We start from the raw sequence: 27834 nt of genomic DNA, 5'->3' as shown, positions 1-27834 counted from the left end.
ACATACATACACAGGTATATAATTTTTTTTTACAATATGAAACTTATGTGAGAATAAAAACCTCACTTTAATTAATAATAATGAGTCAGCTGTCATCAATTTGGACTAATTGTAAAAAAAAAAAAAGTACATTTAAACTTACTCAAAAAAAAAATTAAAGCACTTTACCAGTTAGCCTATCAATGAATATCTACATTTATATCTAAACAAATTCCAATAGAGAACTGTAGGGAGGATTTTCTATATTTACGTGATTTTTGTTGACCACAAATCGAGGAACGACTTTACAGAAACTGGTCGCAGACGACTAAGGAAAAAGCACCACCTCATCATCCCTTTCATAAAGGAGGAAAGAGAGAAGCAAAACAACTGCTAAAGCCACAAAACAAGCTGACCAATATGCAAACAACAGTATGCTAAATATTTGTTTTCTGTGGTGTAGCAGTTTAAACATTTTCCTAACAAGCCTCCCCTCCTGGGAGGACACACAAATCCCCTGGGGGTTGCATCTGGAAGGGCATCTGGCGTAAAAATCTGCCAAATTAAATACTGCAGAGGTTCCTGCTGTGGTGACTGTGAATAATTTGTTTTTGTTTTGAATAATTTTTTTGTTTGTTTTTCAAATGGTCATGGTACGGTGCCTTCCATTTTTCGTATAAAAATGAATGAAGCTGTCTAATGTTTTACAGAGAAAAACAGGGGGGCAACCTTCATGACAAAAATCATACTATGAGAAATATAGTATATGTAAGCATTTATTCTTGGAGGCATGGGTAAATTTTACTTATGGGACCTGTATTTTTGCTCAACTTATGTTAAATTCATAATGACATAGTGTAATATTTCATGTGTTTTTGTTCTGAGGGTGTATTAACTTCATTTAAGACCTGATAATGACCAGAAGATCTGGGATGAGGTGTTTTTACTTTTTAACCACGACCATAGGTCACGTAGTCCACGTGTGAAACCAAGTGAACATTTTTTTTACTATAAATGCTCCTCTCCGATGGGCCCTCACGTTCAAGGCCACAGTGGCTGACAATTCTCCGCTCCCATACATGGACTGATTAGATTCTCACACGTGCTACAGAATATCAATGATCCTCCAGCCACGTGCATCTGCATAGTTGCACGTAGTCACATCTGCATACTGCACGCTGCAATGAAGGCGCATGGTAGTTGGTTAGCTCTACCTGCATGTTACAGCTCAGCAGATCATCTCAAAAACCTCCCACAGATGTCCTCTTTAGACAAACATGTAAATCAGACAAGAGCTACTGCTTGGAACCTGCATGTTTATTTAAATTTGTGGTACAACGAATGGCTTGGTGAAACGAGCAAAGGCTTTTGCAAACAGATGATTTATCCAGTGAAGCATCCAGGTTATAGTTTTTAATATGTGAGTGTAAATCAGACGGCATGGCAAACACTCAAATCAGTTATATGATTGAGAATATCATCAAAAGATCACAAGACAGTCATTTAAATTTCTGAGCTCCTCTCAAAGCGGATATATCTGCTCGACGAAACAAAGTGTTTTGATATGAAATATGAAGATTATGAGTAAAAGCTTAAAAAATAAATACTCGGAAGCTCACATTTTCAGATTTTTGAGGGAACAGCAATAATATGAAGATTGGTGATTGGATTACATCTAGATAAACTATTAAATAACAAAGGTATTTGCCCACCAAGTATCAATACAACTCTGTACACTTCATGTTTCAGCAGTAAGAATAACAAGGAAGAAATTTGAAATTGTAAGTTGCTCCCCTTTAGAGAAATAGATTCTTTTTTGAAATTGGCTTGTTTGTTTTTTTAATGCTGAGAGAAATATGACATGTCTGTTAGAAGAAAGCCCAGAACCAGCTGCTGGTTAGGTTAGCGTGAAGACTGGAAACCAGTGAGAACAACTAATGTGCCTCTGTCCTAAGGCCAAAACAAAACAAAAAAGAAAAAAAAAACAACTTTGTACCATCATCTCCTTTCTTTAAGGTTTAATAGTTAAGTAGTAATATTATGAGCCTCTGCCTGATTGAACCACTAATCTTGCTTTTCAATTTTTGAGTTAAATTACTGTCACATACAAGCAGTTTCCTCCAGCTTTCTGTTTAACAGGCAGTGGATGTGGCTTAAAGTGGCAATAATTACTTTAAATCCTCATTAAGAAAATGTGGATTACATAATGTACACATTTACACATTTGCCTGACAAGCAAACAATCCCTGGTTAAATCCCAGGAGGAGAAACATATCCCTTTGGGGTTGCATAAGGAAGGGTATCAAGTGTAAGTCAAATATTTGGTGGCCCCCTTTGACTGATGCAGCAGCTGAAAGTAGCTATTACAATGTAGTGGCTATCAGAGGCTCCAATGATAAAAATTCTATGACTCCATCCTGAAAGAGCAGAAAGTATACTTGATTTAAACATGGCCAAGCACCTTCTGTCCCTTAAAGGACTTCTCCCGTTCCTGGGCAGCTTCTGTCTCATGACGGCTTTCTGGAAGACCTGTTTGGATCATTTGTACATCATTTGAGGGTAGGTGTAGCCAAATTTAAATGGGATATGTTCCTCGAATGTTTGGCACCAGTTCGCGGAGGTCTCTGGCTCTCACTGGATGAAATCGTAAGCAAACACGATGTTTCACCAAAACCCACAGGTGTTGCATGTGGTTTTAATGTTCGTCTGCAAATACTTCCTATACACTAGCCCAACTTGAAGAAAAATTGTGGCTTGAATAAATTAGCTGCAGAGCTGAGACAACTTTTACTGTGAAGGTGAACTTTCTCTATTTCCTGTCTGTGTCACACTCACACACTTCAATTCAAACTACAACCACAGCAATATGCTAGCAGCCAAAGCAATCACAAGGAGATTTTGGTCAACTAGTTGGCAGTTTTTCCTCCTGGTGCCTGCTGGTTGCCATGGGGTCACTGAATAGGCCTGCACATCTGGATCTTTAGCAACCACTTCCCCAGCAGCTACCATTAACCCCCAGCAACCACTCTCAATCAGTCAGGAAATGCTCATTTTTCCCTTGTAACTGGTGGTTGCTAGATGGTTGCAAACCAGTCTGTAGATGCGCTTACTACTATAGCTTACACCAGGCAGCGATAATAGAAGACTGCAGAACAACCAGAGTAACAATCAAGGGTAGAAAGAAACAGGGGTGGTGGGGGGGGGGGGAGCATTGCTGGAAGGGTAGAGGGGTAAAGTTAAAATGTATCTATTGCCACTTTAATGTGATCCACAGACATGAACAATGTTTTCCTCTCTCAGCAGAAAAAGTGAAGAAAAAGACGCGTTTATCCAAAAAATGATGTTCTCTATCCAAAAACATGTCATCAGACAAACATTCGAGATGATTTCTCATTGTGTTACTCAGCTTACTCATAAAAAGATAATTTCCTAACAAAGAATCAGCAAAAGAGTTTTGCAAAAAAATAAATAAATTAGACTCTACAAACAGTCGGTCGACAGCCATATAAACAACAAATACTGCCTCAGTTTTACCGTACATAAATACAGATGTGAGCCATTACCCTTGCAACAGAATCCTGAAAACTGTCACCCTACAAACCCAAGAGAATATTAAAATAATAATAATAACTCTTAAATCTTATCATCATTTTGCCTTTCTGAATCCGATTCCTCGCACTTCAAAAGACACCGAGCTGGAGCGTAGGCACACCATTTTAACATACCACGCGTGAACAAACTAAAAGAAGGGTAAATGCTCCTCTTGCTCTGTCTCAGTGGGCTTTGACCTTTGATAAACAGTCTGCCACAAGGCACCAATGCATCGCTAATTTTCACTCGTGCAATCAAAGATGATGCTCGTCTCCAGATGGGATAATGAGTCTCTAGTGAATACAAAACAGACACAGATTATATCAGATATATTACACAATATCATTATTGTCACTTCAGTTTCTTTTGTTTCGAACAAAACAAATCCACTGTGATAACAAATTGCAGTTTCACCAAACATCAATGAATATGTTAGCTTAATTTCCAACCTTCTTGCATACAAAAATACATCCGCTGCAATTCCAAAATTCAAAATATCTCCCATCGTGACAGATCTACACATACATGAGTGCACTCTCTTTCTAACAGTTTTCTCCACCGGTCTCTCGCAGCTGATAATAATATTAGAAATCCTATCTGAGAAACTCACAAAGGATCTGAATGCTAGACTATTAAATTACTGTGTGCGGATTTTACAACAGCTTAAAGTGGCCATCGCAGCTTGCCGACGACATCTCAATTTTAGCTGCATGCAGCCAGCTAAGACAGAGGAGAGGAGGTGAAGGTAAAGAGTATTATGCATTCAGCGTCCCCCTGTGGGTCTGTGTGTTCTTCTATTTGGAAAACAGCTGGAAAGAGGTGCAGATCAGGCAGCTGCATGCTGGGATCTTAACCACATATCATGGTCTATTCTGCAAGTCTCAGTTTGACTCTCACTCTAACAGACTGCTTTCAACCTCGACACTGCCTCCGCATTTTAAGAACCTTTTAGAATAATAATTACATCCAGCCTGTTCAAATATGCACTTAAAAATTGCCATTTGAAGGCCAAAATGACCTTTCTGCTAATATGCTGAATTTGTTGCCAGGGGTGACAGGCATTGTGATTGAAGAAACTGCAGCCAGACAGTGGCTAAAGATGCAGACTGTGGGAAGTTTGCAGGAATTTTCTGAATGAGGCAAATAGATGGTCTGGTATCACAGACAGAAGAGGCGAGAACCCTCTCTGCCCTCCTCCCCTTCACTCTGTGGGATACGAGGGAGCATGGCTGAACGGGTCAGACCCCAGAAACGAGGTGGAGACAAGTCCTTCTTGGTGGCTGTGAACTTCCAACCCATGTGGGATCCGCAGGTTCGACACTGAGCAATCGTCCAGGCGTACCTGAAAGCAATTAAAGTGCCACATTTTCACATTTGTGATCAGTAGTGCATACAGTACTGTGTATACTTTTGGCACTTTGCTACAAGCAGAAAGCCTGAAGAACTGTTGCTCAGGACCACTTTAAAAATTACAAGGAGGTCCGGCTCTTTGGAGGCAAGAAAACAATGCAAATAAAAAAATAAAGTGCAACTTAAGACTTATGCACTGTACTCTATTGCCGCATGATTAGATGACTTCCAAGTTAATGCCAACACAGTCCTCCCTGTGAGTGTGCCATAAGAATAGATTCAACGATGTCTCAGTAAAAAATGCACCGAATCACAAAGGTGAAACATACAAATGAAAACTATGTACACAAAGTCAAATATACCTTGAATTCACATCACTAAGAAGTTCACAGTATTACTCTGTAAGCCCAGAGTCAAAGCAAAAACAAAACAAAAGCAAACCATGTCTCAAGAAACTTCTAGAATAACTCTGTATTATACTGGAGTAGCCCATTTTATCATGTGGCAGAAAAAACACAAGTAGTGGTTTGCAACTACAGAAACTGTTGATTTTGCTCATCTGTGTATCAATATTCAGAGCATGCACAGCTGCTGGAGTTGTTTATGTGTACATCTCTCAGATGAGTCAGAATGAGGTCAGATCACGTTTGCACTGAAAAGTAAAATTGGTCTAGAAGTCATTTGTGTCCAAACTCATTCCTCTTAAGAGTGTGACTGTTTTTGTCTGCGACAGAACCAAATCACAAGTCCCACTCTGGAGTCTGATTCGCCTGGTCGAATCTAAACCTCAACTTCTAAAACTCTGAAACAGATTCTTACAGGTCTGTTTAATTCTGTTATCATTCACCAAATCTCTCACAGTGTAGTTCAGCGATACAACCTTAAAATTTTAAAAGAAAAACTGACATTACTGTCAGCATAAAGTGCTTTGCACAGGTATCATGTTGCAGGAATTTAAATTGGGTTATTTAATTACTAAATGAGCCCAGTGACAGCCTGATGGCCTGTCCAGGGATTATCCTCACTTTTGCCCTATGGCAGGTAGGACAGACTAACACCCTGTGACCCTGAATGGGAAAAGCAGGAGAAGAAGGATGAGCAGATTATTAGTGTAAGTAATTTGGAGGCTTCACTGACTGCAGAATCCAAGATTGCACAACCTGAACATGCATAAAGAGATGCACCATTGATAACCAAGTTGACACAAAGTACAGTACAAAGCATTTTAATTTCAGGCACTGAGCAGTGTCACAGCAACTTGCAGCTACACCAGATGCCATTAAATTCTAAGCCCTGGGCTGTGAGGTATCAAGAGATGTGTCTCTTACTTAAAACATCCATTTATGGAAAGCACACTCATGCTGTATGCTAAAAATATTTACCCTGGAAACCAGCTGTGCAGCGTAGATGGCCTTCCAACCAGGTTAAGGTTGTTGGCTTTGTAGACAGTCAGCGTTTCGTGGACGTAACCGTGAGGGTTGACGTACGCAGCCATGGGGCCGTACAAGGACAGGCTGCAGAGAGAGGCAGAGAGAGAGAGGCAGGTGGAAAATGTGTGAATTCAGTAAACTGTTGAAGCCAAAACAAAACATCATGAAAGCGAGACACTGAAAATGAAAAGGGGAAACGGGCTTTAAGAGGTCTAAAATTAAAAATGCCAAAAAGTTCAGCTGTGCTCATCATTTTTATATTAACAATGAAGATAAATTTTCTGTCTTCATCATTTCCTTCTTAAAGCATTTTAACTCTTTTGGGTAATGTTTTCAGTGGAGCTTCTTAAGAACTTTGAATCTCATCTGTGCTATTTTCAGCTAAGCTAAAAATGCAACATAAAACTGCAGGCGTACGCATGACTCACACAATTTTAAAAACTGAATGCTTGACCACTAGATGGAAGGACTTTGGCTCTGATATACCATGAAGGCATTTTACTGGCATGGTTGGTATCCACTTCCTGCCTTAGTGGGAGAAATCACCTCTCTCCTGTTGGTCATGATCTCTTTCAGAGTGACAGAAGAATATGAAAATAACATGAATCTTATGCTAAGACCTTAGCACCACCAGATAACAACCCATTTGGTCTGATTACACAGTGGCATCATTAAAACAGGGAGAGAGAAAAAATGAGGAAATGTCTTTTAGAGGAGTGGTGTTCATCTCCAGGACCAGTGAAGCTGTTATGTTAGGATGAGGTTAAGGCTTCTTATGATGGGGGGTTTTTTGCCTTTATTTGTCATCTACCTTTAGCTGGAGGAGAACATTTGCTCCTTTTCATGGAGCTAAGAGTGAAATTTGGAAACTCAAAAGGACTGCGCAAAAGTTTCAACTCATCCCTGGAGAAAAATGGGAAGAAAGTGCAGTGATTTATTAAAACATGTGCAATGAAACAATGAAATACAGTATCTAAGGTAAAATAAGAGTTTGTAAAATGAGCTTGAAAGTCAATATTTACTATGATCACCTTTATACTTCAACACAGCCTGAACTTACTTATGAAAGCTTTCTTCTAATTTATTTAAGGAGTCTTCAGGAATAGTTCTCCAGGCTTCTTGAAGGACATTCAAAGAGCTTCTTTGACTGTCTTTTGTTTGTGCTGTCAAGATTATCCCACACTGTTTCAATAACCTGGAGAGGCTAAGCCAAGGCTGATATCGTTCCATTGTGCATTTTTCAAATTTGGATTCGTCTTTCAGACTTTTCGATATTGTTCATCTGCTGATGTTACTTCAGCCTGTCATTTCTTCTTTTGTCCTGTCCAGTTTTCCTACATTTCTTTAAGGACAGACCATAGACAATGGCAGGTTTTCCTAATATCTCTTTGCGAATCACCTTGTTGGTGCAAAAAATACTATTTTATGCTGTAAACTGTATTATCTGTGGCATTTATTATAGAGTCAACAAAAACAAATGTGATTAAATTATGTGTTTTGTAGTAGGCTGACAGTAACAAAGTACCTAAAGATGCCATTTAAAATTGGTTGTTTGTATTACGTCTAGACACAATACTGGTTCATCACTTCAGCTAGGTGTCTTTTTTATGCTTGAATGATCCATAGGTCAGTGTTACGTGGCTTAATAAATAAAAACATTCCTCTCAAAATAGTCAGTTACAAGGTTTACACTGAAACGGAGTGAAAATGTCGAACGGAAAACTTCCAAAGACCTTCAGAAAGCCTGAAGAACTATTGCTTAAAACAACTTGAAAAGGTTACAAGAAAGTCTGGCTGCTTGGAAGCAAAATATAAAGAAATGAAGATGACTCGAGACTTTTGCACAGTACTGTAAGTGGTAAAATTGTAAATTGACTGATTCTTGTACAGCTCTTTTCTACTCTCCTGGAGTACTCAAAGCGCTCTATACAACATGCCACATGCACCCAATCACACCCATTCTCACAAGCACTTTCTCTATACTGAGTGCTTCCTAACTACGGTCACGCACATTTATACTCCAATGGATGCATCGGAGAGCAAGGACACTTGACATGCAGACTGGAGTAGCCAGGGATCGAACCACCAACCTTCCGATTAGTAGGTGACCTGCTCTACCGCCTGGCTGCTCTACCGCTACAGCCAGGCAGTAGAGCAGCTCCTGTACAGCGCTAAACCCACACCATGAATAAGGTTTAAAGTATCAAAAGCCAAACACAATCAGAAATGACGCATCAAAAGACATTTTGATGTCCCACACACACAAACACACTAAGTATAATCAGCCCCAAAAACTTCATTTTCAGTCAGTCTTTAAAGCGGTAATTTGGTTACATTTAATGTACTTCTGCTCTGGCATTGAAAGAAGATGCATTAGCACCATATAGTATGTAAATTCGTCAGAGGCAGTGCTTCAACTATTAGTCTGCTTGCCTCTCTCACACATAATCACTCACTGACTCAAATTATATGGATGACAAAACAGAGAGTGCACTTTTCTCATAAACCCCTAAGAATGTTCTGGGCAATTTCATGACTGTTCAAGGTTTTTTGTGTCACTGTTGGACAAACAGATTAACCATTACACAGCAAACCGTCAGAAAATGACATTATATAACAGTGTGCATATAAGAGACTGTGTGAGTGAGGAGGTGTAGAGAAGCACCACTTACTTTCCTGATGTAACCCCAGAGTTTACGTAACTCTCAGACAGACAAATTGGTCTCAACTTTGACGTGCTAATAATTTCAGTGATTACAATGAAGAAAAAAAACCAAGAACTTTGATAATAAGACCTAATAAAACTGTCATAAACCTCCACCCCCAATTATGCCAGCTGCTCCGGAAACAACTCAAAAAACTATAAAAGTCTACTACACTCCATTATTGTTAAAAGCAGGAAAAACTGCCGACTTGAACATGGAAATCTGTGAAATCTGTGAAGTTGGTTACATCATCTTTTATTCTATTACTGAATCCAAATTTCCAGTGATGTGAGAAGGATGTTACTAGTGCTGAGACGGAACCACTATGTGCTGATCACTATCAACTACTATTTTAACAAAAATCAAAAACAAGCGCTCACCTGAAGATCTCATTTTTTGTGGTGATTTCCGTGTCCTGGCACTGTTTACAGCACAGCGACGTGCACTGAGGAGGAGGAGAGAAAAGAGGGTTTTAACAATATGTATACATGTCACATATTTTCAAAGCAAAGCGTCCACTGTTGAGGCTCATTGAGGGCGTTATATTAATCATGCCATTCGTCACGCTTCCACAAATGCGACTCAAAACATGGCCCGAGCTCAGGTCACGTCAGTGTCGTTGGTGAGAGGGATTATTATCCTCAATCAGAAAGAAGGGACAACAGATAATGGGCAAACACATTTAACGAGCACTTCACAAATCAAGCTTCAGCTTCTGATTCAACACAAGTGCGACACACTGATCACTGTTTATATAAACATGCCTGGAAAAACATTAGGCATTAACATTAACTTACCATCCTCCTCCTGAATCAGTCATCTGAGCTTGCTAACCAATTAGATGTTTGTTTGTTTTTCTAATTTTACTCCTTATTATTTGGATTTGGCTAACTGACTAGAGCCACACGTTTTGTTTTTTTAAAACCATTTTTCATTCACAACATAGAAAACATGTTAGTAAATCAGTCTGTAAATGACTAAGAACTGACGAGAGGAATGTTGTCCTATTCTTCTCCGAGTCATTTGATGTTACGTACTGTATGCTTACACTGAGGAACAATTTGTTGCAGATTGGTGAAGGCCAGCCCATCTTTACTTCTGAGGAACTCTACCTCTCTAAGGTGCTTTTTTAAAAAAAATGTTATACCCACTCATGTTACTGGCCTCTTGTCAATTTAATTCATTAGTTGCAAAATGATTTCTTTTTAGTACCTTGCTTCCTTTCCCAGACTTTTTTTGTTTTCATCCCAGCTTTCAGAGACGTGGTGCTGCCATCAAATAGCTTAACATATCCTCTTACCCCAAACGGTGGCGGCAGATGGCCACCCCTCCAGGCCAGCCTAGTTCTGCTGGAGGTTTCTCCGTGTTAAAAGGGAGTTTTTCCCTTCCCACTGTGGCCAAAGCGCTTGCTCATAGGGGGTCATATGATTTTGGGGTTTTTCTCTCTGAATTTATCATTGTAGGGTCTACCTTACAATATAAAGCCGCTATGAGGCGACTGTTGTTGTGATTTATATTTAATATTTTTAAGTACCTTGATTGCAATCTTTTTTTTTTTTATTTGTTATTAGATTAAGACCCTGATATCATAGTGTGAGCCACTACGATATCAGATGTGTTGTCCATTCAGACAGCCGCCGGTCATGGAAGAAAGGTGAAGAGCATATCAGGATGATTTGTGATGGAAGTAAAAGGAAAGGTGGCAGTGAGATCGGGTGTGTCATATACAGTTAGGTCCATAATTTGTTGTAATTAAGCACCTTTACACCACCACAGTGAGTTTCAAATTAAAGAATCAAGATTGTAGACTTTGAGCTTTAATTCCAGACGCTTCAAGTCCTGCATTAACTGTGGGGGTTTTTTATACAGTTAATTTTTTTATACAGTCTCCCATTTTCAGAGACTCAAAAGCAACTGAAAAAAAAATTACATAATTTTAATAAGGAGCCTAAAGTCTAAAACTCATGAAGAAGACTCTTGATTGGAGAACCTGACAGAACCTGACTTAGTTAGATGATCTTAACTTACATATATTACATATACTTTATTTCTCATTAAATAACGGGGAAAGGGCTTCAACTAGCCTTGTCAGTCAATCGTCCAGTTCATTTTGTACCTCTGAAAATGAGGGACTATGCACATAAATTGCCAAAATTCCTAAACAGGTAATACAAAGCTTTCTGTAAAAAACCTTTGAATGAAAGCTAAAACGCTGCACTTCAATCACTTCAATCTTGAGTACTTCTATATAAAATCCACTATGTTGGTGTACAGAGGCAAAATGACAAGAAATGTCACAGAAACTTATGGACTCAATTGCAGGTTCGAGATAAAAGGTCAGGAAGCAGAACTGTAGGTAGTTTCTCATGCTAAGGAGATTTACACTGGGAATGAAAATGATGGACAGGATTAGGAATGAGCATATTAGAGGGAAGGCTCAGGGACAAAATGGAGAGGAAGGAGAAATGATGGTTATCTTTAAGAGAAGGTTATTAAAGTTTGAGCTTCTGGGCAAGAGGGGAAAAAAAAGAAGCCACAAGAGGTTTGTGGATGTTGTGAGAGCAGACAGTCAGTTGCTGGACATGTGACAGAGAAAGACAAAAAAGACTGGGAGAGATGAAAATGGATGATCGACTATGTGGAGTCCTAATGGGAGTATCTAAGAGAAGAAGGAGTAAACAATGTGTGTTTGATGCTGATGAAAGCCCCGTGAGGGCGTAACCCGTCTCCGTATTAACCAATACGCTACACAATATAGGAGCTTTAATGCAACTCCTCTCCTTCCCTTCTTTGATTTTACTCTCATTAAGCACTCACACATAGCTTTTTGTCATCCTCTTCAGATGAACACAAACAAAGTAGCTATTGCTGTTCTCCACTGAGCATGTGTGGAACATGTCTTCCTGTGCTCAAGTATGGCAATGACTCAAGAGGGCCTGAAGAATAGTCTCTGTAAATAGCGGACCTGACTAAAGGGTTTAGAAGAACAGCTACCAGACCAGAGATGATTTCAAATCATCTGGAGTGGGAGTTAAATGTTTTTGCCAAATATAACAATTATGAAGCAATTTCAATCGCAGCAAAGTGATGAAACCACTGACCAGCATACGGTAAGTGTCCTTACTACAAAGCCATACTGCTAACACGGCTAAAAACAACCTGTGACTGCTTTGGCCCACATGACTGAGTAAAAGCAGATCTACAGTGGCCAGAGTGCTTTGTTTTGAGTTTTTTTCTTTAATTGAAATATGGATAGCTCTCTTGCTGTGTCCAACCTCTCCTTAAAATCAGATCAACCCCTTCAAGGTGACAAACAGCTGATGTTCACTGCATGCTAAATACCGGTCCATTAACCTTAAATGCTGCAATGGCTGCTTTTGACTCTGAAAACTGAAATATTGCAGCACTAACACATCTGTCAGCCCCCGTCAGACATGGTTAAATATAACAAGACACACCAGAGGGACACTGTGTGCTCAGTAAAGCACAAGTAGGAATCTTATCACTGCAAAAGACAAATTATGTCTGAGGTTTGGGGCAGGTCAGCGAGGCTGTTGGTGACTTTTACTTACCCGATCCATAATGTCTAGCTCACAGCGAAGTCTCTGGATGGCGCTGCCAATCTTTAATAGCTGGAGCCGCAGAGCATCATCTATGGGCAGACAGGCTGCTACTCTGTAGGAGAAATCTGACAGAGCGTAGACAGAAGGACAAGAGAGCGATGAAATAAAGAGGACAGAAAGTACAACGAACACAAACAAATTGCGAGTGTGCATGTTTACATACAGATGAGGACAGAATTATCAGCCCCCCTAAAAAAGTAGTTCCCAATAGGGATTGCGTACCATATTTTACTTTGCACACAGAAACAAAACAATTTCACAAGAAACAGAAACAATCAGGTGAAAATTATTAGCCCCCCTGATGCTAATAATCTATTGCGTATCCTTTTTTCTGGGTAACACCTTGCAGATATTTGTTGTGGTTTTCACACACGTCTTCTGAGCAATCCCAGCCCATTCTTCTTTGGTCAATCTCCACCACCCCCTCCTCCTTCTGGTCTTCGGTACACACCATAAATTTTCATTCGGATTCAAGCCAGGGCTTTGTGCAGACTAGCCAGTAATGTTCACTTTGGTCTTCTGATAGCAATTCTTCACCAGGAGCCATGTATGTTTTGGGTCACTGTGCTGGAAGACAAAGCAATGACCCAGAACCAGTTATGCTGCTGACTGCTTTCTTTTAAAATCTCCATGTCTTTCTTCTTTATTCCTTCCACCTTGATGAGATTCCTAGTTCCAGATGCACCGAAGAATCCCTACATGATACTCCGACCACCATGTTTCATTGTGGTGCTCTCTGGGCTGTCCACCGCTCTTCTTCCTCCAGATATAAGCAACGTTTCTGTGGCCAAATAGTTCTGCGTAATCTTTTTCCAGGTTGTCTTTAGCATATTTCAGTCTGGTTTAAAAGTGTCTTTTTCTACAGAAGTAGAGTTTTTCCCCTTCAGCAACCTTGCAGTCCATTCCTGTGCGGCGTTCCAGTGAGTGTCCTTTGATCCTACAATTTCTGACTTTGCTAAATCAGTTACTAGTGTCTCTGCATTTTGTTCTGGGGTCTTTAAACACATCTCTCACTAGTTTTCATTCCAGAGCCTTTGGAAGCCTTTTTGGCTTCCTGCCTCTGCCAGGCTTGCTCTGTATTAATAGCTCTCTTTGAATTTATTATTGATACGTCTCACTCCAGTTCGTGACTCTCAGAAAACCTTGTATATCCATCTCCTGCCTTGTGACCATCAACAATTCCTTTTCTTAAATCTAAACTTATTTTATTTTATTTTTGGCACAACACTTTCTCAAGTGACATTCTGCAAAAAAACTAGTGTGTTTAGAAAAGCTATGTAGAAATTCCCCTTGACTTCATCGCTTTAATAATAGGGGAGGTAATAATTTTGTCTGCATCTGTACCTGTACCTTCTGGAATAAAATCAACATAGTCTGACCTACTGCATTCGCCGGGAGGGAATCATCCTTCAGATTCTCATCCCATTCGTGAAGCTGTTTCTTCACCCTGTTCATGAGCGACTCCTGTGAGGTGAACCACCAAAAGCCGAGAAATCTTGGTTTATATTCATTGTGTGTCATGTTTATATATAGAGGAGGAAGTGCCGCGGGCTGCAGTACTTACTGAATCATAGAGTGCGTAGACCCAGGGTGGCCATGGCGTCAGACTGGCACAGTGAAACTTTCTCTGTGGTCAATAACACATGTATCACTTAAATCAAATCTAATCTGATGATTATGGAAGCAACACAAGATCCGTCCTTTTGTCATATAGAGAAGTAAAAGTAGCATGTTCCAGGTCACGGTTTTGCACATGGGCTACTTTCACATCCAGTGTTAATGTCACCTGCACAGATACCTTAACATGTCATCTACTTATTCTCCTTTAACAGTAGACATTAACATTTTCTCCTACTAAAACAATCTAACACCTGCCAACACATCTGCACTAAGTCACTTTCTCTACTGTTTTTAACTGTATTGATTTATTTCACATCTTTACATTATGAAACACATCAGCTGCAACAACTAGTCAATTCATGTGAGTGAACTGGATTAAAATGAACTATGTACTAACTAAACACACCATAGGTTATATGTACAGGTTGTATTTGGAAATGTCAAACAATAAAGATTAGCATGCCCAACTTCAAACATGCTGAACCATAAAAATATCAAGCTAATTCAGCACTCAGTTAAATGTAGGCAGTATTTAATATTACAAGACAGAAAAAAGCCGCTTATCTTTTTTTTACCATTTACAGTTTATGGAGGTAAAAATCCCAGAATTTTGCCTCAGTACTTCATCACAACAGATCTGAATCAGACAATCAAAATGTGTTTGAATTGGCAGGATTTCAGCTTTAATTCAAGTAGTTTTACTAACTGCATTAACAGTTTAGGAGTTAGAGACGTTTTTATCTTGGGGTTTTTTTTTTAATTGTTTTTAATAACAATTTTCAGGGGCTCAGAGGTAATTGGACAATTGAATGTTAATCAGTATAATGGGCAGATGAGGTCTCTTCCCTCGTTGGCGAGATGTTGTTGGAAGTGAGGGAGGTCATCATTAGACTGAAAAAAGTAAATAAACCTACGAGGGACAGCACAAACTTTAGGTCCAAATCAACAATCAAAGGCCTGAAAGGCCACAGACGACCCCTACCAAATGATCATAACCAAATTAATTTAATAGCAACATCTGACCAAGTCAAGAACACTCAGTGAGATACAGTTGCATCATTGTCAAAGTCTACAATTAAGAGATGACTTCATGATTGGGAAAGGAGGATTTACAAGAAGGTGCAAACTACTGGTTACACTAAAGAACAAAAACACTGATAATCGCCAATGGTATGACTCACCCTAGTAGCAGAGACACCTGTGGGATCAATTTCAAAACCCTACATGAACTTCTTCTTGTGTTACTGCGTTTAAAAGATTTTCAGAAAACTTGACCTTGGGCTCAAACTCAAGGTCGTTGAGATTTTTATTAGCTGCACCCACTGTATTAAATTCAAACATTGCCTCATTCTCGAGTTCATCCCGCTAACTGTGATGACGACAATACCCCTTCAGCCATAAGAGGACAGATTAGACTTTCCCAGAAAACATCTAAAAGAGCCCGCGTCGGTCTAAAATAAGTTCTTTGGACAGATGAACCCAAGAAGAACTTGTACGAGCTAGGAAGAGAAAAGTATGGAGAAGGAAAAAAAAAACAGCCCTTGAGCCAAATCAAAATACATCTGTGAAACATAGTGCAGGAAGTGTCATGATACAGGCATGTATCGTTTGCCAGTGGAACTGGACCACTAGTGTTTATTGACGATGTGACTGCTGATAGAAGCAGGAGGATGAATGACTGATAAAAGTGTACAGGGCTATTCTGTCTGCTCAGATTCAACCAAATCCTGCACTTCACACTGCAAATGGATTATGACCCAACACATACTGCAAAAGCAAGCTGAGATTTTCTCAAGGCAAAATATTTTAGATATTCTTCGGTGGCCAAGTTAGTCACCTGATCTCAACCCAACAGAGCATGCTTTTCAGTTATCAAAGACAAAACTAAAGACAGAGAGAGCCAAGGTCTAGCAGAGGGTCTCAGGGGAGGAAACAGCTTTTGATTATGTCCACAGACTTTCATCAAGTATTAAAGACATTCCATGTAATTAACATTATGTTAGTTTGTCCAATTACTTTTAGGTAGTTAATGCAACATTTTAGGAAAAATTGTGATTTGATTTAAAATCTACTGTGGTGGTGTAGAGAGGCATAATCTTTTTTTATGTCACTGTCCAAAAACCTTTGGATCTAACAGTATAGGATTAGGGTGGGATTCAGTCTCAGGGTGAAAATGCTCATTTTGCTCATGATTCAAATGGAAACTTCACCACATATTTCTAGTAATTCTTTGAATGTATTTCAGGTCTTCACTTTCACACAAAACTAGGCTTTGATTATTTGAACAGGCACCGACTGATCTGATGTTTTACTGAACAGTTTCTCAAAGTGGAAAAATACATTTTGCATCTTAGCTGAGGAAATTCATCTTAACTTTCTTGTCACTGTCATCTGATTCAAACATCTCCAAAAGTAGAAACTGTTACTTTTAGAAAGCGCACACAGATTTCATGTTTGTGCATGATTCTCTGTACCTGTTTGTAGTTATTCCACCAGCACTGAGCCTGTTTGCAGCTCTGACTTGGAGGTTTGGAAGAAGGGTGCATGTGGAGCCTGGACAGAGGCGTTAGCTGCACAGCGGAGAGGGGGTCTGGAAGGATTCGTTCTGGAAGGATCTGCACTTTAGCCTGTTTGATCCTGAGAAGAGGAACAAAAGCAGACAATAACAAAGACCCGTGACACAAAAGAAGGGAAATGTGAATGATGACAGCAGAATATGAGTGAAACTGAGCAGACGAATAGTAGATTAAACAAATGGTGCACTGGCCAAACGCTACATTACAGGATGTTTGGATCATTGAGGTGATCACAAAAAGGTGCCATCTGGGTTTTTTCCTCACTCGACAATAAGAAATATTTTGCCAGTGCCCGACACAGATTATTCTCAGTGAACTTCGTGCAGAGAAATACAAAGCAAAGCCAGACCACAGAGAAACAAGAAACGCTGCCTCACAGCTGTAGGGCTAAATCCATGTCTGTCCAGACATGACCTTTTAATCTGATCTAAAATATAATTACTAAGCCATTTCATCCCTTTACACATCTGAGAGACATTTTGTCATAGTCCCCTCCCAAAAAAAAGTAATAATTCAGACTCAAATATCAAATTATGAGCTTCCACATAATGAGCTTGGTGCCATTCTCAAAGAGGGGGGATAAAAGTCAAGAGATTTTAAGGGTTTGTTAACTGGGGTGTAATTTCTGTAGCATGATACACATTTTGTTTATCAAACTATATAAAATATTGGGAAAATGCACAGACCTCTGTCAAATAAGGTAACACAGACTCACTGTCTCTACTGGATGTGACTGATAACCCTCCACCTCCACCCATGAAAGGCAGATTCTTATCCCTGACACACCCTACAAATATTTCCCTCTGCAGGAAATCTTAGAAACATTACAGGGAGGATGTTTACTGAAATAGAAAGAATAGACAGAAAAAGTACAAAGTATATTTTCATTTTAAACAAGAGAAAGAGCAGACTGCATGTAATTGAGTGATTGATTAAATGCTGTATTTTCCAAGAGTCACAACAGAAGGTCAACACAATCATGGCAACCACTGTATGTGTATTATATAACCTCAATTAGAGAAAAGGAAAATGCCTTAATAAAGCCTCATTTTTATGGACAGTATGTGCTGATGATTTCCAGGGAGGATGTGGGTTAATATGATCTATTACATGACTTCAATAGATACATCTTTATCAATGCTTCCTTTGTTTTCAGTCCAAAAAGACAATATGCTTTGCATTTACGCAGCTGCACTGAACTCTGGAATAAGTCAGAAACGTAAATCTGTTGTTGCAACAGCCCTCTTCATAAATTTCAACATGTGAGGATGATTCTAGAGGCGGTGAAAAAAATATTGCTAAAGCATAGTATTGTGATTGTGATTTTGTGTGGTGATATTGTATGGATCTGGAGACACTAAATATTGATATTTTATTAAATACATTAAAATACTCTGGGAGTACTATGCACGAGAGGGCATCTCATGCATCATCATCCTGTGATAATGTTAGCCAAGTAAACTTACATTATATCATCTCAACCGAAAAACCATCCAACACTGGACACGCTTAGCTTGACAAAGCTACTTCCAAATTAAAAGCAAGCTAATGACTCAGTGACGCAAGTAAAAATAGGACTTATGGTGGCGAGATGGTTGCCCAGAACTTGAGTGTTGCACAGTCATGACCACTTGTGCAGTCATAAGGCGAATGCACAGATCACCCAATAGGAGACATCCTTTCTGCAAACAGTCACATTCTGATTTGAACTGACTGCAGTCACTCACAGAGAGACTGTTAAAGGTTTGCACAGACATGCTGTCTAATTTATAAATGCAGACAGTTTGCCATCAGTCTGAATGAGTCTTTGTCAATGAGCACAACTCGAGGGGACTCGACACAACTGGCTGTCAGCTGGTTGTATTCTGGTTTTGTTCCAATGGAAGAGGAAGACTGCTGAGCATAAATGTAATAGATAGATGTGAATTTCAGTTTATGTAGACAGCAACAGATATGCAAATTTCAATGATTTACCATTGAATTATTAGAAACAGACTGCGTGTACTTGCCAACTTGCCCCATTCAAAGGTAGACTGATTACAGACTTTTAGTGATAAGTGTTGTTATGCTTGACAATCTCATTTTGCAGCAAAAAGAAAAAAAAAAGAACTAAAATGACATAACATTATCTTACTGGATAAAAGAGATACTTTGCAGTTGATGATAAATTGCAATATACAGTATGTTATTAAAATACACAACATTTTGCAGAATGTTCAAAATCATAATATCTCATATTGTATAGTGCCTGTTTACCACCTCTTGGTAATATAGATAGGTATAGAGCTGACATCACCTCTACACATCCACATGCACATCCGCGCGATGCTGAATTGCTGTTTTAAGAAACTACATTTCTTTTAAGTAAATCTATTAGAGACAGCCTCCATGCTACTTGTTTTGAAGCAGTTTGTGACGCAATAAAAACCTGTGTTTCTAGTTGATTTTATCAAGTGTTAGATTGCCCCCTAGTGGTCAAATACTGTGTGACTGTTGACGGTGTGTCTCTGTGCCATTATTGACATAGTTTTCCTTCTCATCTAAATGTGCTTCTGACTAGGCTGAAAACCTGCAGGTATGCAACTCCTGTAGAAAACAGCTGTCTCACTAAATGCAAGAAACAAAGTTTCCTTTTTTACTGCAGAAACTCTGAATTAAACAAGAAAAATGTTTTGCACCCATTTTCTGTTCCACAGCTGGCTGCATTTTTTTCCTTTGCATATATTTGATTTCATTTGGCATTTTTTAAGGGTTATGTGTGGCTTTGTTGATTTGTCACACATCTTTGAACCAGGGATTGGCAGTAAGAATTCAGCCCCGACCTTTGGTTTAATGCTTTATGAGGGAACTTCAACTTACCCATCTGCTTGAGTTCTTATCTCGTGGACCTTAAATCGCTGCCTCCCTATAGCCTTCACTTTGACTGTTTCAATGCCGTACTCCTGCTCCTCTCTGTATGCATAGATTTCAGCCGTAGTTCCAAACTCTGCATCCGGCTCACCCGTATCGCTGCAGACACACACCAGATGCAGAAATTGAAATGAAATGCTGAGAATTATCCACCAGTGACCCACAAGAAACAGTTTACATAAAGAAGAGTCATGGAAATTTGCAGCTGTGTTCACAAGGTTACACACACACTCAACGTGGACATGAATGCCATAGTAATTTTGGCTTAAAACAACAACAACAACAACAACAAAACAAACAAACATTAAAACAAGAATTGGAGTACACAAGCCTGAATTTATCTGGGATTTTCTATAACCCATTTTCTATAATCCACAGAGGATCTGCCACTCTTCTTGGCAGAATTGTTAAGAGTGTGTTTCAATTCATTGATTGGTATGGACCTGGCTTTTAAGTGTTGTCTATAAGTTTTCAATTGATTTGAGGTCTTTAGAAAGACCATTCCAGAAGCTTTTACCTGCTTTAGCCATTCCAAAACAAGTTTTTGTGTGTGTTTGGGATCATTGCCCTGCTGAAAGATGCAATTCTATACAAGTTTTAACCATCTAGCTGTGAGTGAGTTAAAGTTGAAGAATTTAGAGGTGGTACACTTTCATTATTTCATGTACTTTGTGCCATGTACCAGAGCCACAGGCAACAAAACAAACCTGGACCATGATGCTATCACCACCATATTTATGCAGCTAGTACTGTGTTACTAGGTTTGCAGCCTCACCTGACGCCAGTGTCAGGTAAATAACATGTGACCACACCCTCATGCAATCACCTGAGGTGCAGGAAAATCTATATACCTGTGCCACCATAACAAATAAACAAAACATAAACATTCATTTTGGTTTTATAGTGAGGTCCTTGGACTTTCCCATTGTTCTAAGTATTGGTCAATCCTGGGAAAGAGACACTACCAGTTGTAGTCAATCGTGATCAGAAATGAGATATTAATAGACCTAAGACTTGTCAGGTTAAAAGACACTGCATAACCTTGACATATTTGAAGATTTAAGTGAGTGTGTGTAAGCCAGAGTGTATAACTTTAACCCTCCATGGATTAGAGAAAATCCAAAAATAATTTCAAACTTCTGATATAGTTCAAAGAAATCATTAAAAGCCCAAAATTGCAGTGACATTCATGCCTATGATGAGTGTGTGCAACCTTCTGACCACAACTGTATTTTCTTCAAATGAAAACAAAAAAATGCTTTCCATTTGTAGGAGTTGTGCATCTTTCCATGATTGCCAGCATACACAGAGATTTTAACAGCATCACACACCTGTGTGCGAGCACAGCAAAAGTGCGGTCTCTCTGGATGACGCTCCTCATCATGCTGACCTCCTGCGGCCTGAAGAGCTGCAGAGGCAGCGTCTGGCCCGGCACCAGCATCACAGCTGTGTGTGGCAGCACGGGAATGGTCTGACAGCTGTCGTCATCGTGGACCGTACGGCCATGAAACTCCTCCATGTCTGAACCCAGGTACTGGCACACAAAAAGGGGGTTAGATTAACACAGCAGCTGCAGAGAAACTAAAACTCTGAGAAGGATCACATGCATGAAAGCAAATCATGTAAAAAAAAGATGTTAGAATAAGAGGGATTGTGATGCATGACTCACTGAATGTGATGTGGGAAGACTAGGGTCAAAGGTGATGATGTTGGGCTTTTCTGCCTCCTCACTGTCTCGATCTTCGGTCTCCATGTCATCCTCCTCTTCCTCCTCCTCATTGTCTGTCACAGCGCACAAGTGTACACAGAGAGGCTAAGTTAGGTAGCTCGTTGACAAGCCTTAGACGTAAAAGCTTCACCTTAATAAATCGCACTGATGGCATAATTGAAAAGAAAGCGAAAGCAGAGGGTTGAGACAGTGAGAGTGATCACTAACAGTGGCCTGCTGTGGAGGTGTGTTAGCTAGCATTTAGCAGGAGGAAGAGAAACGCACTGTCCCGGTGAAAACACCGAGCAGGCTTTCGGTCAGCTTAACGGGTACCTGGTAAGAGCTGTAACTGGTTCCCCATGTTGTCGTTGGCGTTGTCTTCCCCTCCACCCCTCTCGTCAGCCATATCCTTGTGTTTACAATACTAAGTCTTCTTCTACGGCGTATCAATGTGCAGGACCCGGTGGAAATATAGCGCCCCCCGGCGACATCGCTACATAATGCACACTGTTGAAATGCCATTTTACTACGGTGGCCCCGAGGGGCCAAACGAAAGCAGAATAAATGCAGCAAAAGCATAAAAAAACACGTCGGGGGAAAAAATAGAGAAAAAAGGAAACAAATTTAAAAAGAAATTAGAAATAATAAATAAATACAATTTTTTAAAAATGGCTCAAACGCGACAGCCAAAAAGTAAAATTTTAAAAGTAAGTACTGGGTTTTATCTCACTTATTTGTGCAGCGATACAAATGTTCCAATGACAAAGATCATGAAAAAGTTCAATTTGGCTGCATGTCAGCAAAGTTATCTGACATTAGTGATGTTAGTTAATACTTAATGCAGGTTCCACTTGCTTTTAAAGCTTTTACTTTATGATGCACGCCATTCAAAGATCGACTTTAACGTTAAAAAGACATTATGATTTTATGAATAACTAATGCCAGAATATTCACAAACAGAACAAGCTGAAACATGTAAAAAGGGTGTGAATGCTGCATAAACATTAGCAGACAGCTGTGGAGGACAGGAGGACCTTGACACTGAGCTTAAAATCACTTTTACAGCCCCGCAAAAACAGCACGATCGATTACACTAATGTTAATGTTAGTTCGGTTATTTCGGTTATGCTGCCTTAGCTGGTTCTGTTGGTGGTGTTGAGCCATATTTATTTTAAGAAGAAACAAGCAGACAGTTCACTTGTTAAGTTAAAAGAATAGTAGTTTATTCACAGGACCCAAACATTTGGCCAGTGTACAAACTTAACCACTTTATACTTAAACTTAGCTCTCATCTTATTTAGTACCCCTAATAAAATAAATACTAATAAAAACAGGAAATACTCCCTGTGCTATTTTTGTACTAGTGTATATAGCCTGAGCCTGTCACCTTTCTGTCTGTCCTGCACCTTTCCCTTCTCTTTTTCTTTCTCTCTGATTGTAAAATAAAAGTATGAACATGTATTTATAAGTGAAACTTGTGTTTTAATCACACGTTTGATTTCCAGTCTGAGAACTAAGAGTGTTGAGAGTCAGGACAGACTGCGTGACATCTTGAGGAAAAAGCTGATAATCCTCCACAGAGCAGAGTGGCACAGGAGATGGGGAAGAGAGAGAGCCAGGAAACGAGCAGCTTTTATTGCTAAAACAACTGCTCGGGACAAGCACAGCGGCCAGCTGAAATGCTCAATAGAGGAGGTGAGTCACTTCCTTCAAGACATCATGAGTGACCCACAGAGGGAACAAGATTTGGGACCTAATGAAGCTCTCGTCAACCCCCCATAGCAGAGTTTAAGTTGACAGAGCCAAGTTTGAAGGTGGTGTGTGAGGTCATCAAGTCAGCCTGCTCAGCATCCTCCCCAGGTCCCATAAGCACTGCCTAGTGCTTCTCCGACATCTGTGGAAGATCTTAAAGGTGATATGGCAGAGAGCAAGAGTTGATGACCAGTGGAGGTGCACAGAGGGAGTCTGGATTCCCAAAGAGGAGGACTCGAAAAACATCAACCAGTTTTGGAGCATCTCGCTATTGAGCGCAGAGGGGAAGGTTTTGTTTAGCATCGTCTCCCGGAGACTGACCGAGTGTCTTCTTAGAAGCAGCTACATTGATCCGTCAGTTCAGAACAGGGCGGGCTCCCAGTAGTTCCTGGTTGCCTTGAGCACACTAACGTAGTTACACACCTTATAAGAGGAGCCCACAAGAACAAGGGCGACCTAGCTGTTTTGTGGCTTGACCTGACAAATGCCTGTGGGTCTATCCCACACAAGCTGATTGGGCGTGCTCTACACCTCCACCATGTTCCCAGCAAGATCTTGGATTATTATGGCAATTTCAGACTGAGGGTCACTTCTGGGTCAGTGACTTCAGACTGGCATCGCCTCAGGAAAGGTATAATAACAGGCTGTACCATCTCAGTTATGCTCTTTGCTCTCGCAATGTACATGGTGGTCAAGGCCGCTGAGGTGGAGTGTAGAGGGCCGCTAACTAGGTCAGGACTGATGGCATCTCACCATCACGATGCCATCAGTCCCAGGGTGCAGGTGGATGTTATGAGGTCTTGAGAGTCTCATCTCAGGGGCAAGGATGAGTGTCAAACCTTCCGAGTCAAGATCTATGGTGCTGAAGAAGGGAAAGGTGACGGACAAGTTCCGGTTTTCAATCTCAGGAACTATAATCCCGTCCATAACGGAACAACCAGTCAAGAGCTTGGGAAAACTCTTTGACTCCAGCCTGAAAGACTCTGCTGCCATCCAGAAGGCAAATGTTACTGCACTAAATTCTGTAACTAAATTACAGTTACAATGATGTCGTTACTTGTGTTACAAAGGTTCTTCAGTTATCTGAAGACCAGTTGGTTAACAGTTGGTCGTATTTTACCCAGTAGGCAACGATCTGTAAATTAATTTAAATTATAAAACTCAAACAGAGATATATAGTCTTTCTGTGTATACTTATAAATTAAAAAAACAAATAAATTTTTTTTAAAAAAACTCAAAAACTTTGGGATGCATATATTCCAGAAATCCACACATTCTGAATGAATAGCTACCATTGATAGCTACTATTCAAGTTAAAATTGCCACACTTCTTAATGTCCAAAAGCTAACCTTATCTTCTGTGAAATTTTTCAGTTTTCAAAGCAATCAGATGGACCAGACTGGACCGTTTGGCAGGTTACTTCATATCAAACCACGTGTTTGATATTCCTAAAGTAAACCTTTATAGTCCAGCAGGTTTTGAAAAGAGAATAAGGAGATAACGATGTAGTTTAAATTAGAATATACAGGAAATAGGGCATTTCATTTACAGTGGCATATACAAAGGGCAAGTTACTACATTTACTCAAATATTGTCAGGTACTTAGCCTTGAATACACTGAATAGTGACTTTCTAATCCACATCTACTCATTATCAGTGTATATTAATGCCTGCAAAGGGGATATTTGTCCCTTTCAATACATTTCATACATTTTGCAAGAAATTTAATAGTATGAAATTTTATTAACTTTAATAACATGTCCATACTTGATCGTTTCATTCATAAAGTTTATTTCGAATGAGCAACTATGTAGCAGATTTTGCATTATGTCATTGGGCTAAAAACAAAGAATCAGAATGGTTGAAAATAGAGATGAAAAATAATGGAAATGACTGTTGTTGTGGGATGGCCCTGAACAGCAGCATTTCATCAGCAAGATGCAATTTACAACTTGACTGAACTAAAAACACTGCCACCAGGATTCGGTGTCACAGCTGACCCTTTAGCAGTTCACACAGGAGTCAATCTTGACCTCTGCTTTTAAACACAACGTGTACTATAAGTTGTCTTCCAACTGAAGGACTTTAACCTTTTTGATCTCAGATCGAAAGCAATTTTTCTAAAAGGCACTTGGATAAATCACCTGCAGTTATATTTGCCTCCAATTCTTTTCATCCAGCTAACACATTAAGATTTAACACTCCCTGCATGTAGTTAGCCTGCCTGACAGCCCTGATAAAACCTACACATTGTGTAATTCAGTAGTGTCGAACTCCAGGCCTCAAGGGCCAGTGTCCTGGAGGTTTTAGATAACACCCTGGATCAACACACCTGAATGAAATTAGTAGTTCCTTACCAGGCTTCTAGACAACTGCAAGACATGTTGCCGTAATTTAGCCATTTGAATCAAGGATACATCCAACACCTGTAGTGTAATTTATTTCAAGTACAAGTCAGTCAACCTAGCCTTACTTTATAACATAAAAATCAAGAGGTTTAAACTGGTGGTAATTTAACAGTGTTCATTTATTGTTCAAAACACCACAAACAATTGTACAGAAACAAGATGCATTATGGTCCATGAACAACGCAGCTGCAGTCATGTTCTTCTCCAGCATCTTCACCATCTTCCAGTCAGACTGTCACAGCGGGCTCCGTGAAAAGCGTGGTCATCTGAAATCGGGGGTTTAGGCCTTTAATTTCGTTGATGGAACCGCCGAGCAATCCCCCTTCGTCCGCATGTCAGTCACCTGGAGAGGCTCAGATGTGATCACAGCTGGCAGGCAGGAGGAGGGGCTTACTTTGACCTCTGCCTCATCTTTCTCCTTTTACGCTTCAGCCTGTTGGAAAACAGCAGCTGTCAGTAAAACACTCAATAGCACAAAGGACTAAGATAGTAACAAAAATTGTTAAATTATAATTCAGTAATACTAGTTATCGAGATTATGACCAAAACTGGACAGCCCTGTGATGCCCATCAATATCGGACCAATCATGTAAATTTCCCTTCAGCTGTTAAGGACAGGACAGGAGTGTTTTCTATTTAATGATTTTTATCACCACCTAGACCAAGCGAGTTTGTGAGTACATTGACGTGTATTCATTTATTCATTCATTTTGTAAAGCTTTTTAACAGTGTTCCCTCAGTTACAAACCTGTACATCTTTAAATTAAACACTGACACTGTACAAACTTGGCTTAAAACTGAATTTCAGTTATTGGAGTAATGCTGCTCAGGAACTATATAACCCAGGTCATTTTCAGTAGATATAATTTTCCCTGCATCCAATTGAAACGTAGGGGCAAACAATTGTCAACATTTGAACAAGCCCAACCTAACATACTTTACAGTTAAGGCTCAATGATATCCACTAAATGTAAAAAAAAAAAAAAACTTCCTTCCTTATAAACCTGACTTTTCCAAAGCCTAAACAATTGTGTTGTCTAGCCTAAATTTAAGCAGCTTGGATTAGGGAGCTGACAAAGACATTTTCTTTGTTTATCATTATGCTTACCTGCGCATACGCTTCTTCCTCCACTGAAAAAAGGGGGGAAAAGCACAGTCATTAAGAGTACATCAAGACCACATTTGCGCCACTACTTGGACAACATGCTTACTGTGATGCAGACAGTTACAGGGCCTCAGAACATGCAGTACATGTTTGTACTAAAAAGCATTTCAGTGTTGTTTGTCACGCTGCATGCAGATCTGTTTTCAAACACGCATGGCTGCCTGGGCTCAGCCAGCTAGCTACGGTGCCAACATTACAAGATGCCCCAAAGAAAAGCTTCTAGTAGTATTAGCATTTATACTACTATATGTAGCTAATGCCCTGTTATCACTTAAAATTCTATTAATATTTTAAGGAGCTGGGTAGCAGGGTATATTTAATGATATAAACACGAAGAGCTTAAGGAAGGAGCTAGCAGCATTAGCTGGCGCGGGAAGAGGACACAAACAGCTGAAATATCGATATTGGTTTGTTATCTCACCTTGGCTCTCATCGTGTGGAGAGGTTTCTGTGAAAATGAAAACAATTAGTGATCAGTAAGAGTGGATGACCGGTTAAATTAGCAGATTAAATTGGATCCTGTTAGCGGGGAATAAACTCAACATACCTCAAAGCGAGAAGAGCAACGGAAAGAGGATGTGACGAAGAAAACGAGCGGCTTTTAAAAGTGTCGTGACGTCATGTTCAGGCGACAGCTGAAGCGCCTCAGCTCAACGGGAAATGTAGTCCAACTGTTCAAATCGACGTACGAGCGAACCAGGTGATATTTTCCAACCACTTTTCCTGCTTTCTAAAGGCGACGACCTTCCGTTGAGCACAAAATTAACCCTGCAGTCGAGTTGGTTATATTGATTTTATGTGTTGTTAAGACTCGCATTTTTTAGTTTACATTACTAACACAAAATTACTGAATCAGCTGTTAAAGTCATAAATATTAATCATAGTAATTGATTATTAATTAATAATGCAATATGTGTGTGTATTGAAATACACATATTCATACACAATGGTGGACTAACACCAAAAGTGCAGGTCATTGTTCGTAGACCTTTCTGACACCTTTTTCACAAAATAGC

The 27834-nt window shown here is 39.7% G+C and overlaps 1 protein-coding gene and 1 long non-coding RNA gene across 2 annotated transcripts; both read right to left on the bottom strand.

Moving 5' to 3' along the window:
- Positions 1-1278: 1278 nt before the first annotated feature.
- Positions 1279-21956, bottom strand: crbn (cereblon). The gene is made up of 11 exons (XM_005741339.1): positions 21826-21956; positions 21454-21566; positions 21116-21318; positions 19734-19883; positions 16773-16935; positions 14243-14305; positions 14058-14142; positions 12628-12743; positions 9436-9500; positions 6303-6434; positions 1279-4912 (listed from the first exon to the last, which is right to left on the bottom strand). Exons 1-11 carry the CDS (start codon positions 21896-21898, stop codon positions 4729-4731), a joined length of 1347 nt encoding a protein of 448 aa, XP_005741396.1. The 5' UTR covers positions 21899-21956; the 3' UTR covers positions 1279-4728.
- A 3797-nt stretch (positions 21957-25753) lies between these two features.
- On the bottom strand, positions 25754-27404 carry LOC102196846 (uncharacterized). The gene is made up of 4 exons (XR_311952.1): positions 27366-27404; positions 27240-27266; positions 26762-26784; positions 25754-26086 (listed from the first exon to the last, which is right to left on the bottom strand). It is a non-coding gene; the product is annotated as an uncharacterized LOC102196846 (long non-coding RNA).
- Positions 27405-27834: the final 430 nt, after the last annotated feature.

This window comes from Pundamilia nyererei, unplaced genomic scaffold, assembly GCF_000239375.1.
Source record: "Pundamilia nyererei isolate P.nyererei 1_Seehausen unplaced genomic scaffold, PunNye1.0 scaffold00110, whole genome shotgun sequence".
Lineage (NCBI taxonomy): Eukaryota > Metazoa > Chordata > Actinopteri > Cichliformes > Cichlidae > Pundamilia > Pundamilia nyererei.
This window is presented reverse-complemented; position numbering and strand designations above follow the sequence as displayed.

Bases quoted from the DNA above. Each gene is read 5' to 3' on its own strand.
- crbn (XM_005741339.1), bottom strand. From the start codon at position 21,898: ATGGCTGACGAGAGGGGTGGAGGGGAAGACAACGCCAACGACAACATG. The intron at 9,501-12,627 runs GTAAGTAAAAGT...CCTCCTCCTCAG, and splicing joins AGCTAGACATTATGGATCGG to TGCACGTCGCTGTGCTGTAA. The intron at 4,913-6,302 runs GTAAATATTTTT...AATTGCTTTCAG, and splicing joins CTGCACAGCTGGTTTCCAGG to GTACGCCTGGACGATTGCTC.